The sequence below is a fragment of the Oryctolagus cuniculus genome, chromosome 10 (genome assembly GCF_051225735.1).
Source record: "Oryctolagus cuniculus isolate XC-2025 breed Fujian yellow rabbit chromosome 10, ASM5122573v1, whole genome shotgun sequence".
In the NCBI taxonomy this organism is placed as follows: Eukaryota; Metazoa; Chordata; class Mammalia; order Lagomorpha; family Leporidae; genus Oryctolagus; species Oryctolagus cuniculus.
This window is the reverse complement of record NC_142876.1, coordinates 21,843,357-21,859,281: the sequence shown is the minus strand read 5'-3', so window position 1 is coordinate 21,859,281 and position 15,925 is coordinate 21,843,357. Positions and strand designations below refer to the sequence as shown.

The 15,925-nt window shown below is 36.5% G+C and overlaps 1 protein-coding gene across 3 annotated transcripts in view; it reads right to left on the bottom strand.

Moving 5' to 3' along the window:
* Positions 1 to 249: 249 nt before the first annotated feature.
* Positions 250 to 15,925, bottom strand: part of TXNL1 (thioredoxin like 1) — a 31,958-nt gene continuing 16,282 nt past the window's right edge. The window contains exons 4-9 of one of the 3 annotated variants that reach the window (XR_011379316.2): positions 15,741 to 15,863; positions 13,728 to 13,797; positions 11,454 to 11,626; positions 7,855 to 7,959; positions 2,201 to 3,131; positions 250 to 484 (exon numbers count right to left, since the gene is read on the bottom strand). Coding sequence is in view for 2 of the 3 variants with exons in the window: in XM_008261338.5 (XP_008259560.1) it covers positions 2,205 to 2,243; positions 7,855 to 7,959; positions 11,454 to 11,626; positions 13,728 to 13,797; positions 15,741 to 15,863 (510 nt within the window). In the remaining variant the exon portion in view is untranslated. The remainder of the gene's footprint in view (positions 485 to 2,200; positions 3,132 to 7,854; positions 7,960 to 11,453; positions 11,627 to 13,727; positions 13,798 to 15,740; positions 15,864 to 15,925) is intronic. The other 2 variants (XM_008261338.5, XM_002713546.6) reach the window with 2 other exon arrangements.

Genomic DNA, 15,925 nt, shown 5'->3' with positions numbered 1-15,925 from the left:
CTCAAATATCCTTTAATAAAAAAAATGCAGTTAGTACCCATTTGAACATAGCTATTCCAAGTCCCTTCATCAAAATTACTTGTTCTGTGGGTATGCACACACATTCCTTAACTTCCTAAGACAGTTTTGCTCCTCTAAAGAGAGAAACTGGCTTCCAATAAATATGCTACCAATCACCTAGCTCTCTTCTAAAATCAGGTGGCTCATTTTCAAATAGATGGAAAAAGTATTTATTTGAAATGACAAGAATTAAGTTTGGCAAAAGTAGTGACTTTTATTTACAATTGCATGTATCAAGATTACAATAGAAACACTAGTGATACCATCTGAACAAAAGCAATGATTTATTGGTAATGGTAATGAATGAAACATTGACAGTCTCTGGCGAGAATCAAGCAATTATCCAGGAGCTGTAGATCTGATTGCAATATGGTCTTCCAGTGTCTTTTGCACCTTAGTGGCTTTCTCCTTTTTTGCCAACTACCTAGAAAAACAAAAGTAACTTTATATGTACATCTTATTGATTTAAAAAATATGGATAGGGTTATTTTAAAAAATACTAATATGGTAATCATGTTTTTTAAACCTGGTATTAATTTTTATTCTTGAGTTTCTTTTGGCATGCAGTATACTTTCACTGTTGAAACAAACTACCATAACCCCTGCCCCCAGCCATAAGGAATTAAAAATAAAACACATGCAGTCTATTTTTGTATTCCTATGCTGTTTCAAGAAAAAGTAATGCAATTTTTCATAACAAAGTTGACAGTTTAGAGACATTAATAAAAAAGATGCTGCTATATGAGTAAAATATATTTGGCATTCTATTTTTAGGCAATTAGAAATCAAATGTCGATCACAAAATAATCTGGAATTAAGAGTATGCTAAATTCATGTCTTCATGCCCCAGATGACAGGTTTCCAGACTTTTTCTTCAATATGCAGACATGCAATGAAAACAGATTAAAAATGACTGATACTTCCTGGTTTCTTTAAGAAAAAAAAAGGTTGCTATAAATGTATGATAAAAATTATAAAGACTAAATCCTGTTTCTGTCAATGATTAATATAATCCTCTATTAGAGGTTTTAAAAAATGTCCTGGTTACTATAAATGTGGCAGCCAAAAAATGTAAAGAATAAAGTTAAGGGAGCTGGTATTATGTCTCAGTGGATTAATCTGCTGCCTGCAAAACCAGCATCCCATACGGTTGCCAGTTCAAATCCCAGCTGCTCCATTTCTGATCCGAGTTCCTGGGAAAGCAGCAGAAGACAGCCCAAGTGCTTGGGCCCCTGCCACCCAAGTAGTAGACCCAGATGAAGCTCCTCCGGCTTCTAGCTTCAGCACAGCCCAGCCCTGGCCATTGTGGACATCTGGAGAATGAACCAGTCGATGGAAACTCTCTCTTCTCTGTCACTACCTCTTTCTGTGTAACTCTGCCTATTAAATAAATAAATAAATCTTTTAAAAAAAAGGTATGAATAAACTTGATTCCTATTAACCTTTCTAGACAACAAATTCACTGTTCTAATCAAGTACTTCAAACCCAGAGTTTATTATTAAAGTATTCTCATAGCAGAAAGGTTTCTAAGGAAAACTCACTTGCAAGAATTTGTATGCTTTTATAGAAAAAGATTTATATATACATTTATAAATGTAATTTTCATATTTTAAATTGATTCTGTTCCAAATAGTAGTGTATACACCAGACACATCCTCATGAGGGCTATCAGTACATGTATGGAATAAAACAGAACATAGATGGGTCAATGCTATTCATGAGAGATTTAGAAGTTCTTTCTACTGAATGCCCAATAATACATTGCTAGAAACGTTTTCTTCCCCAATCTAAGAAAACCACTTTTATTACTTTACAGAAGTCATCTCTGGTTCAAAAAAACCATGTTAGAAATGCCCAGCAAGTCACAAGGGTGATAAAAAAATAAGTTTCATCAAAGAGGATGTGAACAAGAGTAAAAAAATTCAGGTATATGGAGCTACAAGAAGGAAGGGTAGGTGGCATAATGTGTATCACAAGTGAATTTAAGCCAATAAACAATAAACACTGAAAGCATTATTGATCATTATATTACTTAACACAAAACATGGAGCTATTAGATTAAGCAAAAGAAAACAGAAACAATATTAAAAATTAAAATTTTAGCAGATGTGATACAACAGAAGACACAAATCTGCATACTGTTTCACAGGTTGATAACTCTCAACTTGCCAATATGTACTCTCTGTAAAAAAGAAGAAATTCAATATTCCAATATGGATTCTCATTCCAAACTTTTAGCTTTTTTACTCACTCTTAACTCTTTGTATTATACCTCAAATTAAAGCCTGTGTACATCAAAATTAGGTGCCAAAGATACTTATTGAGTAGAATCCATTAATCTTCTATGTTAACATTTTAACCCAGCCTATTAATCAGTCCGTAAGTCCTTCAATTGAACTTGAGCTTACTTGAGTAGGCAGAAGCAGAAGATACACCCACAATATATCATCAGAAAAACTTTGGGACTAATATTCCACTGTGAAAAGAAAAGTCACACCCTTCAACTAAAATCTAATCAATGCTTTAGATTAGCTCTAGTACAAAGGACTGTGATGAAATTGTTGTACTTGATTTCCAAAGTGATTCTGTAGATTCTAAAAAATAAACTTTAAAGTTTAGAATTAATTAAAATGTTATCCAATTAATTAAATCTGAAACTTGTTTCATTGCAGTTTGACTTTTCAAAATGTAATACAAAATTAAATATGCAAACAGTAGAAAGTTTAAAAAAATCTAGTGAGCAACATGGTATAGAAACAGAAAGCACCTAGTTGCCAGCCCAAAATAAAACAAAAGGCCAACTGAAAACGTAAGTAGGATGAGATTTGAAGAGAGAGGTGGTTGAGGAAATCTAGTAAAAAAAAAAAAAAAAAAAAAAAAGCTGATCCAGATGATAGAAGCTGTAGAAATCTCGCACCAGCAATGGTGACAACATGGGGAGGGTGAGAGCAGATAGGTGCTAGATGAGCAGAGAAGCAAGGAGGGGAGTAGAGTGAGACAAGGTCAATCTTTATATTACTTCATTTAAAAAAATCTTCTGGTTTAGTTCATTTGAGTTGGATTAAAAAAGCTGAAAAATAAACAAACAGAAATGTTACAAAAATAGCTGATATGGTGAATGGCCAGTTTAGAAAAGTCTGTTTGTATTATAGCAATAAAAATCTGCTCTGCCTTCTACATGCACCTCATTCCCTGAGAAGTAGAAGCCCCTACCATGTTCTCATTTTTATATACTTACAGTTTAATATTTTTGCATTAAAAGAAAGCAATCAATGTAAACAACCTATTTTAGCAAAGAAAACATCTACTTCAAATTAAGATGGCAAACTTCATGCTGCAACAGGAAGAACCCATTTCCAACAACAAAACACCAAAGTATCCACTATCATCTGTGCATGATGCTTTTAAAGGCCAAAGAGAAGTGAAAAGCATAATCTACTCTTGCAAATCTTTGAAGTATTACCCTATATAATTGTAGGCACATGCAAGCTGGTCTAAGATTTCTATACATATCAAAGATTCATCAGCATTATCTTAGCTTCTGTCATTTTAGTGACAAGAGGAGGTCAGTGACATTCTGAAAACGAAAATGATCTAAAACAATTCATACAACATAAAAATATAAACTGTAAATGATAAACAGTTAATCTATGGCGCAGAGGGTTAATGCCCTGACCTGAAGTGCTGGCATCTCATATGGGCTCCAGTTCGAGAACCAACTGCTGCACTTCCAATCCAGCTCTCTGCTGTGGCCTGAGAAAGCAGTAGAAGATGGCCCAAACGCTTGGGCCCCTGCACCCACATGGGAGACCCGGAAGAAGTTCCTGGCTCATGGCTTCGGATTGGCGCAGCTCCGGCCATTGTGGCCAATTGGGGAGTAAACCATCGGATGAAAGACCTCTTTCTCTCTCTCTGCCTCTCCTCTCTCTGTGTAACTCTGACTTTCAAATATATAAATAAATCTTTTTTAAAAAAAGTTATTCTATCTTATTGTTCATTAAACCTACTTATATAGTTCTCTTCACTACACAGATCATCAAAACTTTCTTCCCTATCCCTATAAAATATGTGCCAAGTCTATTTTATAATTTTAAATTCAAATTATATTATGTGTAATCCCTTTTAAATCCAGAAAAGAGAAAGAAGTGCCACATCTGACTTGTCCTTGAATGAATCCTGTACCTTCCGACTCTCAGGTCCAAGTCCCTATTTTTCCAATCTATTTAGGGTGTCCATCATTATCCAAATTCTACTATCAAAAAAACTTAGTTCAAGGTTCTCTTTCTCCACAAAGCATTCTCCTATCTTCCCAGTTATCATTGAGAAGAAGAATCTGGCACTGGGCTGGGAAAGTATAAGACTACTTTGTGGAGGAAGAGATCCTTGAATCAAGTTTTTATTAATTCTGATTACCTTTCCATATATTGGTACACTGTCTTATAAGATTATGAAGGCAATTCAAAAAGTTGGCAGAGGGGCCGGTATTGTAGCACAATAGGTTAAGTTAATGCCAGAATGCCAGCATCCCTTATGAGCACCGGTACAAATCCCAGCTGCTCCATTTCTGATCTAGCTCCTTGCTAATATTTCTGGGAAAGTAGCACAAAATGGCCCACGTACTTGGACCTCTGCCACCTATGTGGGAAACCAGGATGGAATTTCTGGTTCCTGGCTTTGACCTTACCCACCTCTAGCCATTGTGGCCATTTGGGGGAATGAACCAGTAGATGAAGGATATCTATCCTGCCCCCTCCCCTCCCCACCCCTGGCACTCAGCCTTTCAAATAAATAAAAATGGAATTAAAAGTTGTTTATTTTAGTGCAAAAATTTTTTATATACACATAGTTTTTTATAATACACATTTTCCATGAATAGTTTGAAGACCCAGATGTAAGCTTGTTGTAGACAAGAACTGTGGTTGCATTGGCATAGTCACCACAGGGATAAAAAGCATAATATTACATATGTATTATTTTTCACTAAAAACCAAACTGTTTTTAATAAGCAACTCTATAGGATGAAACTGGACAATTTCAGGTAAACATAACCCTTCCAATATTTGTATTTTTACCACACTGAAGTTGCTGTCTCATATAATATGAAAACAATGAGATTTTTGCTTACTTTTGAGAAATAACCTTACATGAATAACCATAAGCAGAAAAGATCTCCTTCAGAAATTATCATGAGGAAATGAAATGTAATATTTATATACATAAGAACACTATTCAGCCAATGAGAAACCTGCACAGGGCTCCGTTAAAATATTCAATTATTTTCATAGCAGTTATCAAAGTATGGTCCAGCCTGGGATCCTTGAAACCCTATCAGGGAATCAGAGTCAAAACCAACCATTTTCATAATAATGCTAAATTGTTATTTGCCACAAGTACACAGTCACATTTTCCTGAGGCTACAAAACGTGTGGTTATTATAACCGAATGTAGAGTTGGCAAAAGAATGAGAGCGCTCTATTAGGATAGTGAAGAAATTCATAAAATTTTAAAGCAATGTGCTTCCTCTTATTGTTTTCTCTTTTTTGAAAATACTCAAATGTTTATTTATATTTATTTCATGCTTTATTTATTTAATTAATTTATTCGAAAGGCAGAGGCAAAGAGAAACAGAGATCTGCTACCTGCTGTTTCATTCTCCATTACCCACAACCTTTGTGGCTGGGTCAGGCTGCAGCTACGAGCCAGGAACTCAATCTGGTCTCCCACATGTGTGGCAGAGACCTAACTACTTGAGTCATCACCCCCTGGCTCCCAGGGTATTCAACAGCAGAAAGCTGGAATCAGGAGCAGAGCCAGGACTTGAACCCAGGTACTCTGGATGGGCATGCCAAGTGACAGCTTAACTGCTATATCAAACACCTGCCCCAAATAGGTATATTTTTTATTTAAAACTATTACTTAACATGTAACGGGCTTTTCATCTGTAGATAAATATCTTCAAAATTTCACAATTTTAACTTCTAATATGGTAAATGTTAGACAAATATAGCCCAGATAAGAGTTTTTTAGGTCTTCAATCATCTATAATATTAAAGAAGGTACCCGAGACCCAAAAGTTTGAGAATGGCTGCTCCATAGTAATTTAAGTAAGATGAAAAGATAAATGAACACACAGCTGTTATAAAAATAAACACAAACACTCTTCAGCAAGAAAAGCCTAATATCTTTTCTATCAAAAACAGCCCAAAAGGATAGTCTGGCAGTCAAAAACAGAAAATATCAGGCTAGAAGGGGTGTGAAGGGAATGTTAAAAACAATGAGATGGAGTCAGATTTACTAATGCAAAGTAGAAAAACTAACTGAATGACAGGCTGGTAAGAAGATGGACAAGACAGATGGTTGGTTACTTAGAGAAAAAATGAAAAAATCAAGTAGCATAAGCAGAGGCAAAAAAGAGGCAAAAGACAGGAAACTTACTGGTATGAGGAAATAAAGGACTTACAGTTATAGATCTTACAGAAGACCTAAGTTAGTAACAAACTCTGCAAGGCACAGTTAAAGCCCAGTCCAATGGCATTTAGTTCAAATAGGCAAAGCAGAAAAGGAGGCAGCTGCTCACACACTGTCCCAGTAAAACACGCTGCGTATCACAAGAAAGTAGATGTTTAATCTCTGCTTCCTCTGACCTGTCATTACATATATGTCAAACATCTAGACATGGCCATCTAGATATGTAAGTATTTCTGCAGCTCCCAAAAGTTAATCATGTTATCAGACAGAAAGACCAATTCAAACATCTATTGTTAAGGTTCTCAATTTGGTAAAAATGACACACAATTTCATATGATTATACACTGTTCTGTAGCTCTAACTCACTAAACAGAAATCTGCTGACAGCCTCTTCCTCCAGGAACCGGGAACCCAGAGAAACTTCCCCTCTTGTAATTACCTGATATCTTACACTGCCACATGCAGCCATCAGAAACACTACGATGCCTACATCCCCTGCACTATCACATGCTTGAACTGCACATAGCAACTTGCGTCCCAAACTGCAAAACTCTCCAGCAGCCTGTGGTTTCAGATTTAGGAGTCATTCTATGGAACCAATTAGATGTTCTAGTAATACACTGAAGGGACTGCTCTTCACTTCAGAGCATCCTTTGTACATCACAAATTCTTTGTAAACTTTAGGATTTTTTTTTAAAGCAACAAATATACAAGGGGGAGCTACAAAAAGTTTGTGGGAAAGTGAAATTAAAAGATACTACAAATTTCCCACAAACTTTTTTGAAGTCTACTTGTACATATTCAGAGATATACAAAAATATGAGGAAAGTTGCCCATTCATTTTAAATTTATTTGCTGAAATGTACTCTTCAGCACAAACATGGTCTGGAAAATTAGCACTAACCAATGTATTAAAATTGAATCATCCTCTTTTAATAAAATTATTCAAGCTCTTTAAAATTTTTTTTGTCCAAAGCAATAATGATCTTAGTGTAAGTTCTTAAAATCTCTCTACTCTTACAAAAAAGATTTAGCTTACTCTTTTCCCATTATTCTTAACCACTTTTTATAATCAAACTATTATTTTCCCTCTTATTTAGATATTATTCATTAACCTTCACTTATCAGTTAAGACTTACCATTTTCCTTAGAAACTTAATTATCTAAAAATTACTGTACTCATTTTTTATAAAATTTCATGATATAGTACAATTTTAGATCTCTGATTTAAAAAAATATGTGGCAACTGAAATGTAGGACATGATTCCCTTAAAATTATATTTTTATTGCCCTAAATATGATTTTAAAAAATTTTAAAAACTTACTCGCTTGAAATCATTCATATTTGTTGCTTGGACTGGAGTACCAATAAAAGTAAAATATGAAATTCTTGTTGTTTCTTCTTCACCTTGATTGGACTGAACAAATATCTATCAAAAACAAAAGAATTTTTACATTTATAATTATTCCTTGTTTAAATGTTCTTTAATTAATAATAAAAGTTTAAGTATAATCAATTTCCTTATACTATTAACAAAAATCTTCTGTTCTAAGAGGTAATCTAAACTGTGCAACATTTAGACTAGTACTGCCGCAGGATTATTAGTTCCACTGCTTGTCCTGCAGATCTCACTTTCTCCACAGATGTCATAGCAAGACACTCACATAAACAAATTCATGGTAATTTACTGTGATGGTACAGAGGAGTCATAATTATTTACAGAGAATGCGGAAAGAATGTGACACACATGATTACAATGGAACAGAGTGTTTTTCAAAGTTTTACTAAAGTCACAGTTTTTCAATGAGGAAAATTTCTTTTTGATAATCATGGATCCATTACATATACCAAAAAATTAAAAGATAAAATAGTATTGAAACTCAGCTTCTATAGCTATACTATGCCCTCTGTGCTTTTTAATCTTGACTCTTAATACATGTTTTAAAAATTCCCTTCAGCATGTTAAGAGATAAAAGCTTTACTCATAAATATTTTTCAATATATTTCATTTTTTATTTGATTCATTTTTTTAAAGATCTATTTATTTATTTGAAAGGCAGAGTTACAGAGAAAGGGAGACAGAGAGAGCAAAAATCTTCCATCCACTGGTTTGGTTCACTCCCCAAATGGCCACAAGGGCAAGGGCTGGGCCAGGCTGAAGCCAAAAGCCTGGAACTCTGGGTCTCCTACTTGCATAGCAGGAGCCCAAGGATTTGGGACATCTTCATCTGCCTCCCCAGGCATATTAGCAGGGAGCTGCATTGAAAGTGGAGCAGCCAGGATGTGAACCAGTACCCATATGGGATGCTGGCAGCACAGGTGGCAGCTTAACCTACTATGCCAACACCAACCCCTGTTCCATTTTAAAACCTAATACTCTAGATGCATACAATTGCCCTAATACAAATAACACATTTCTTTAAATCTGAGACAGTACTCAGTTTTTGCTGTTTTCACAAACATAGATTCATTTCAAATTGAGCTTATCATCAATTCAGACTTTTAAATCGCTTCTCAGCTTATTTTGAATGTGTTTTGTTCTTTGAATACAAGCACAACCATTTCTATTTATCGGGTTTTAATATTTATTTACCTGCTTTGATTAGATTCTGAAAAGCTATCATTTTTATTCTATCACCAAAGTGATAGGCATGCCTTCTGGGTCTTCATTTTAAGTTACTGACTAAACTTTTGACTAAGATAAAGACCCAGTATGCATCCTGTAAAAGGGCATCCTGGTCCTTAATATCTGCGTAGGAGACAAACTCAGTTCCAGCCCCCTGGCATCAGCCTGGCCCAGCCCTGGTTTTGCAGGCATTTGAAGAGTGAATCAGAAGGATGATGAAGATCTCCATGTCTCTCTCTGCCTTTCAAATAAATTCTTTAAAATATTGCACACAATACATAAAGACTTGAGCCTATTACAAGAGGAAGGTCTTCAGTGATTCCCAATGACAGAAGAGATTAAATCAGTGTCTCTGGGTCTAAAGGGCTTTTTATCTAATAAACAAATGCCTTCCTCCCCATCAATAAGTAAATAAAACAAAAGGGGTTATAAATCAGGGATATGTGAACGATATGAATAAAGTCAGGAAAACATTTGATAACTAATTTTAAGTCTAACGTAATTTTTTAAAAAGATTTATTTATTTGAAAGTCAGAGGAGAGAGAGAGAAAGGAGAGACACAGAGAGATGTCTTCCATCTGCTAGTTCACTCCCCAAATGGCTGCAATGGCCAGGGCTGAGCTAGGCTGAACACAGGAGCTAGGAGCTTCTTCCGGGTTTCCCATTTGGGTACAAGGGCCCAAAGACTTGGGCTATCTTCTGCTGCTTTTTCAGGCCATTAGCAGGAAGCTGGATCAGAAGCAGAGCAGGCAAGACTTGAACCATGGTGCATATGGGATGCTGGTGCTGCAGACGGCAATTTAACCTGCTGTGCCATAGCACTGGCCCCTAATGTAATACTCAATTTTATTTGGGTAAGATATTCCAAACACTTCAAACTCAATTTTGTATAATTCCTCATATTACTACTAGGCATATTCTATACAAATTCACTGAAAATATTCTAAAATAAACAGAGTTTTCTTTTAATTTACAAAAACAAATTACATCAGTTTGGTGTGACCTGTTTGGAGTGACTCTGTGGGTCCTTCCTTTTTTTTTTTTTTTTTTTTTTTTTTAGGTATTCTGTATTATTTTCTAATCCTCCTACCTCTAAAGGACAGGATGAAAGGATTTAATGCATTTCAATACTAACATTCTCAAAAGCAATTAGTAACTGCTAAAATAGCTGATTTTTATGAGTGGTATTTTTATATTTAAAATATATCACTTAAGGGGGCTGCACTGTGGCATTGTAGTCTAAGCCTCTAGCTATGGCTCATCCCACATGAGCACTGGTTTGTGTCTCAGCTGCTCCTCTTCTAATCCAGCTTTCTGCAATGGGAAAGCAGTAGAAGATGGCCTAGGTGGTTGGGCCCCTGCACCCAAATGGCAGACCCAGAAGAAGCTCCTGGCTCCTAGCTCCGGATCAGTCCAGCTCCAGCTGTTGAGACCATCTGGAGAGTGAACCAGTAGATGGAAGACCTTTCTCTCTCTGTCTGTAGCTCTGCCTCTCAAATAAATAAATATTTAAGAAAAAAAAAAAAACCTTAAAACATTATCACTTAAAATCATCTCAGGCATTATTCAATAGGATATACTTAGGTCATTTTATAACATGTAAAATTATCTTTTTAAAATCATTTTTACTGAGATTATGGCCACCATATCATTATAAGCTATAATCTCAAAAAGTAAATGGGAATTTACAAATGTATCACACATTACCTACTACCAGGTTCAAATGATAAAGCACAAATATGAAGTATAAATGTTCTGGAATAACCTTTCAATAATTGCCATGTAAACAAAATAAATAAATTGACAAAATGCAGAATACTTAAATATCAACCTGTCCTTCCTCTTTAGAGTACATAGATAAAATAAATGCAAAATTTAAGCAGCTCATTACATACTTTTACTCATTTCAAACTGAGTAGACAACCATTACTTTAAAGGATCATTCAGAATTACTTAAGAAAATCCTGTTACAAACTTATTACACACACAAGAATGGGCCAAGGTTGTGGCATAGTGGGTTAAACCACCACCTGCAACAGCGGCATCCCATGTGGGTAACTGTGCCGCGGCTGTTAAATGGGTGATTTAACTCTCTGCTAGTGCACGTAGGAAAGCAGCGAAAGATGGTCCAAGTGCTAGGGCCTCTGCCACCCATTTGGGAGACCCAAAAAAAAGCTCCTGGCCCAGCCCTGGCTGTTGAAGCCATTTCAGAGTGAACCAACAGATGGAAGATCTCTTTCTCCCCATCTCTTAACTCTGACTTTCAAATAAATAAATACCCAAGAATGGCTACTTACAGTTACACTGTTCACATTCTGAAACTTGACATAACGAAGTGGAACAATGCCATCTTCTTTAATATCATCCTCTGTTAGTTCCAGAGCTTGAGTTGGTTCACTTCTTTCTGCCTCTTCAAAATCCATAGATCGGGGTAGGTTGATAAAGATTTTTACATACTTCGGACCCTGACCTATAAAATGGTAGAAAAAAATGAAATGCTAAAAACCACAAACATATTTACACCATATTATACACATATACAAACCTGCACATTAATGTACACCTTTGTAGATGCCTACCGTTAGGATTTACAACAAAGTCTGAGTATTTTGATAGCTGATTTCCACCACCAATATACATTCATTAGTACTTTACGTGGCTAGCTAGCCCTATACCTAAGACTTGGAATATGATTATAACACACATGTACAAATGTATATATGCATATATTCTCAACTCTAATTACTGCCACTGCCAAGAGTTGTTACATTTTATTATTTAGGAGAAAAGCATCATTAGTGACAACATTTAGTCAAAAAGGAATTCATCATGAAAGTTGCCAACTTTCATTTTAGGATTATATCAGATGTGCTCAGTATATAGAAATCAATCTATTCAATATAAGGGTACAATGTATGACTCTTATTTTGTAGCTGATTAAGGAGTACTGACTTGTTTCTACAGAATTTGCTTATACAAATACTTTCCACTTTCAGAATACAAGTACAATTTTATTAAAAGGAATTATTAATATGAAAAGTTAGAACAAATGAGGGGCTGGCTCTATGGTATAGTAGGCTAAGCCTCTGCCTGCAGTGCCAACATCCCATAAGGACACCAGTTCATGTCCTGGCTACCTCTCTTCCAATCCAGTTTGCTGACAGCCTGGGAAAGCAGTGGAAAATGGCTGAAGTGCTTGGGCCCCTGCACCCACATGGGAGACCTGGAGAAAGTTCTTGGCTCCCGGCTTTGGATCAGCCCAGCTCCGGTCATTGCAGCCATTTGGGTAGTGAACCAGCAGATTGAAGACCTCTCCCTCTGTTTCTCCCTCTGTCTTTAAATCTACCTCTCAAATTAAATAAACTAACTCTTTTAAAAAAAAAAGTATAGAACAAACAGGGGAGAAGAGGGGAAATGGAAGGGCAGAATAGCAGAATTCTCTTTTTAAAAAGAGAAATCTCAAATCTGTACAATAATGTTTACATGCACAGATATAAAGATATAGCACCAAAACGAAGATCTGAAGCCTTAATTTTATCATTTATAAGAGAGAAATAATCTCCACCAGTTTTGATTCTAAAAATGGTTTGCTTAGAATCAAGAGTTTTAGAACACTTGGAAGAATTCAACAGTTTTCAGATTAACAGGAAACGATCAGAGTTTAAAATAATGTGTTTTTTTTTTAAAGATTTATTTATTTATTTGAAAGTCAGAGTTACACAGAGAAAGGAGAGGCAGAGAGAGAGAGGTCTTCCATCTGATGATTCACTCCCCAATTGGCTGCAACAGTCGGAACTGTGCCGATCCAAAGCCAGGAGCCAGGAGCCAGGAGCTTCTTCCAGGTCTCCCACGTGAGTGCAGGGGCACAAGGACTTGGGTCATCTTCTACTGCTTTCCCAGGTCATTGCAGAGAGCTGGATCAGAAGAGGAGCAGCCGGGACTAGAACCGGCACCCATATGGGCTGCTGTTGCGGCATTAACTTGCTAAGCCACAGCGCCGGCCACTAAAATAATGTTTAGAAATGAAATAAAAGGATCCTTTCGTACTTTCGTTCTCTAACACTGTCATGTTATTTACACATTCATCGATGTTCTTGCTTTGTTCCAAAACTAATTTTACTCTTTCTCAAAACAAAGAATATCTAATTCTAATAAAAAGTTTTAAATATGTGCTAATGGGGCTGGCACTGTGGCGTAGAGGGCTAAGCCTCCACCTGAGGTGCAGGCATCCCATCTGGGTGCCGGTTTGTGTGCCTGCTGCTCCTCTTCCAATCCAGCTCTCTGCTAATGGCCTGAGAGAGCAATGGAAGATGGCCCAAGTTCTTGGGCCCTTGCATCCTCGTGGGAGACCCAGAATAAGCTCAAGTCTCCTGGCTTCAGATCAGCCTAGCTCTGGGTGTTGCAGACATTTGGGGAGTGAATCAGCAGATAGAAGACCTTTCTCTAGGTCTTTCCCTCTCTCTGTCTATAACTTTACCTCTCAGATAAATAAACAAAATCTTTTTTAAAAAATGTGCTAACAGGTATACGAAGTGGGAAGTTAGTTCAAGGAAAAGGCGCTCTTTACTCACCATTATCTGGCCCTTGAAATTTCATGGAATAAAGCTTAACAGGTTGATTGAAAGCCACAGTAATAAGCAGCTGTGGAGAAAATCAGTTTTGTTACGAAAGAGCTTTTGTTCATCTTTTACACACAAAACACACAGTAGAATTAAAAGAAACAGAAAAATCCAATGCATCTAACAAAAATAATGTGATATGAAAAAATCAGTAACTTCAAGGAACTAATTGATTAGACTGACATTTGAGAAAAATCACCAACAATTATTTATAAAAGAGAATGGCAAAGCAATTTTAATAGAGTAAATTTACTAACATTGTATGTAAGAAACTAAGGACTTGAAACCTATAAACTGGCAAGCAATCCATTTTCCAACATATCAAACAAAATTCCAAAATTAAAATAAAACTTAAAGTATGCATTTTATCATACACCTTATCTAGAATGGTTATGTCAAGCAGGGATCCAGGTCACTTGACAATCTGGAGGCAGTGTAGAGGTTATGCAAAGAGACTAGCCCTCTGGAGGACTCTGACCTAAAATTCAACAACAGCACCTTTACAACTCTACAGCGACCTCCAAATCTCCATCCTAAACTTATCTGACTAACCCAATCTGAGAACAGAAACAAAACTCAGAAATGTGGAGTCACTGGCTCGATCTTCTTTCCTGCCAAAATTGTGTTTGACCTAAGTACTCAGGCTTCTCACCTGGAAGAAGGAATTTTGACAGAAGATTTTAGAGAACTATAGAAAGTTCTGCTGATATTTACCATCACATTTTATTGTCAGGGCATCACTTACCAGGAAAGCCATGTGAATTATATACGCTTAAGTAAGTTATATCAATAGGTGAATATGGTTAAAGAAAAATGGGATTTAAGTTTATGATTTTTAGAATCATATTGTGGTCTATCTAGCACAATAACTAGACTTGTTCCTTTCGTTACACTAGGCTTTTTATATTTGACCCATAATTGGTTTTTTGGTTTGAGATTTATTTATTTGAAAGGCAGAGTTAGAGTTAGAGAGTTAGAATTGAGAGAGAAAGAGATAGAAGGAGAGAAGGAGACAGAGAGCTAGATCTTCCATCCGCTAGTTCACTCCCCATATGGCTGCAAAATGGCTGGAACTGGGCCGGTCTGAAGTCAGGAGCCAGGAGCTTCTTCCAGATCTCCCACGTGGGTGCAAGGACAGGCCTAAAGCACTTGGGCAATCTTCACTGCTTTCCAAGGTGCATTAGCAGGGCATTGGATTGGAACTGGAGCAGCAGGGACTTGAACCAGTGCCCAAAGGGGATGCCAGCACTGCAGGTGTGACTTTATGCACTAAGCCACATCACTGGCCCCTTGCCCCATAATTGTGTAAAAAAGTAATAAGCACAATGGTTTAGGGAACTGAACTGCAAATGAAAAACAGATGGCATTGGAAAGCCAGAAAGACATCAAGTCAGCAAGACACTCTTCCTGCAGCCAGTCAGAGAAGCATACAGATCTGTATTTTAGAAAAACAACTTTTGTTACTATGTACAAGATGAACTGGAACAAGCATGTATCAGAAACAAGGGAAGAGACTACATGGAAATTAACAACCAAGACAGAGATAAAGATGGCAACCACATTCTTCCTCTGTGACAAGGACAACGCTTGGAAGCAGGGGATACAACTGGCAGTGGGGATCTGGACATATAAGGAATATTTGCCTAGTTAGTCTACTTCTTAGATACAAACTAACGTGGTTGAAAAAAGAAGGGAAGGCAGGTTAAGGATGAACAAAAGGACTAAACAATGGTGACAGTTCAACTTAGCAGAGGTGGCCAATCCGAGTTTCCTTAGTACATCCAGTAGCTATTACGGAAGAGAAAGAGAATGGGTCTGTATACTCAAAGGACAGGAGTCAAAGAAACGGAAAGGATGAAGTAATTATCCAGGAATGAGACATAAATCATGATACGAGAACATGAGAAAGTAAGAACCAGCAAATAGTGATAACCTCTGTAAATTCTGCCTTAAGTATCCAATTACCTGTTCATCACAGTCAGATTCCAAAAAGGTCAGGTCTTTTCGTAAACAATTGTCAAAACCATGTTCATCACTTTCATTAAGACATTCACAGCCAGCTTTATTAATAAAAGGCATAAGATCCATCTGAAAGAAATTCAATAAAGACTTTAGGCAAAGCATTTGTATCTGGAATTAAAATGTTAAAA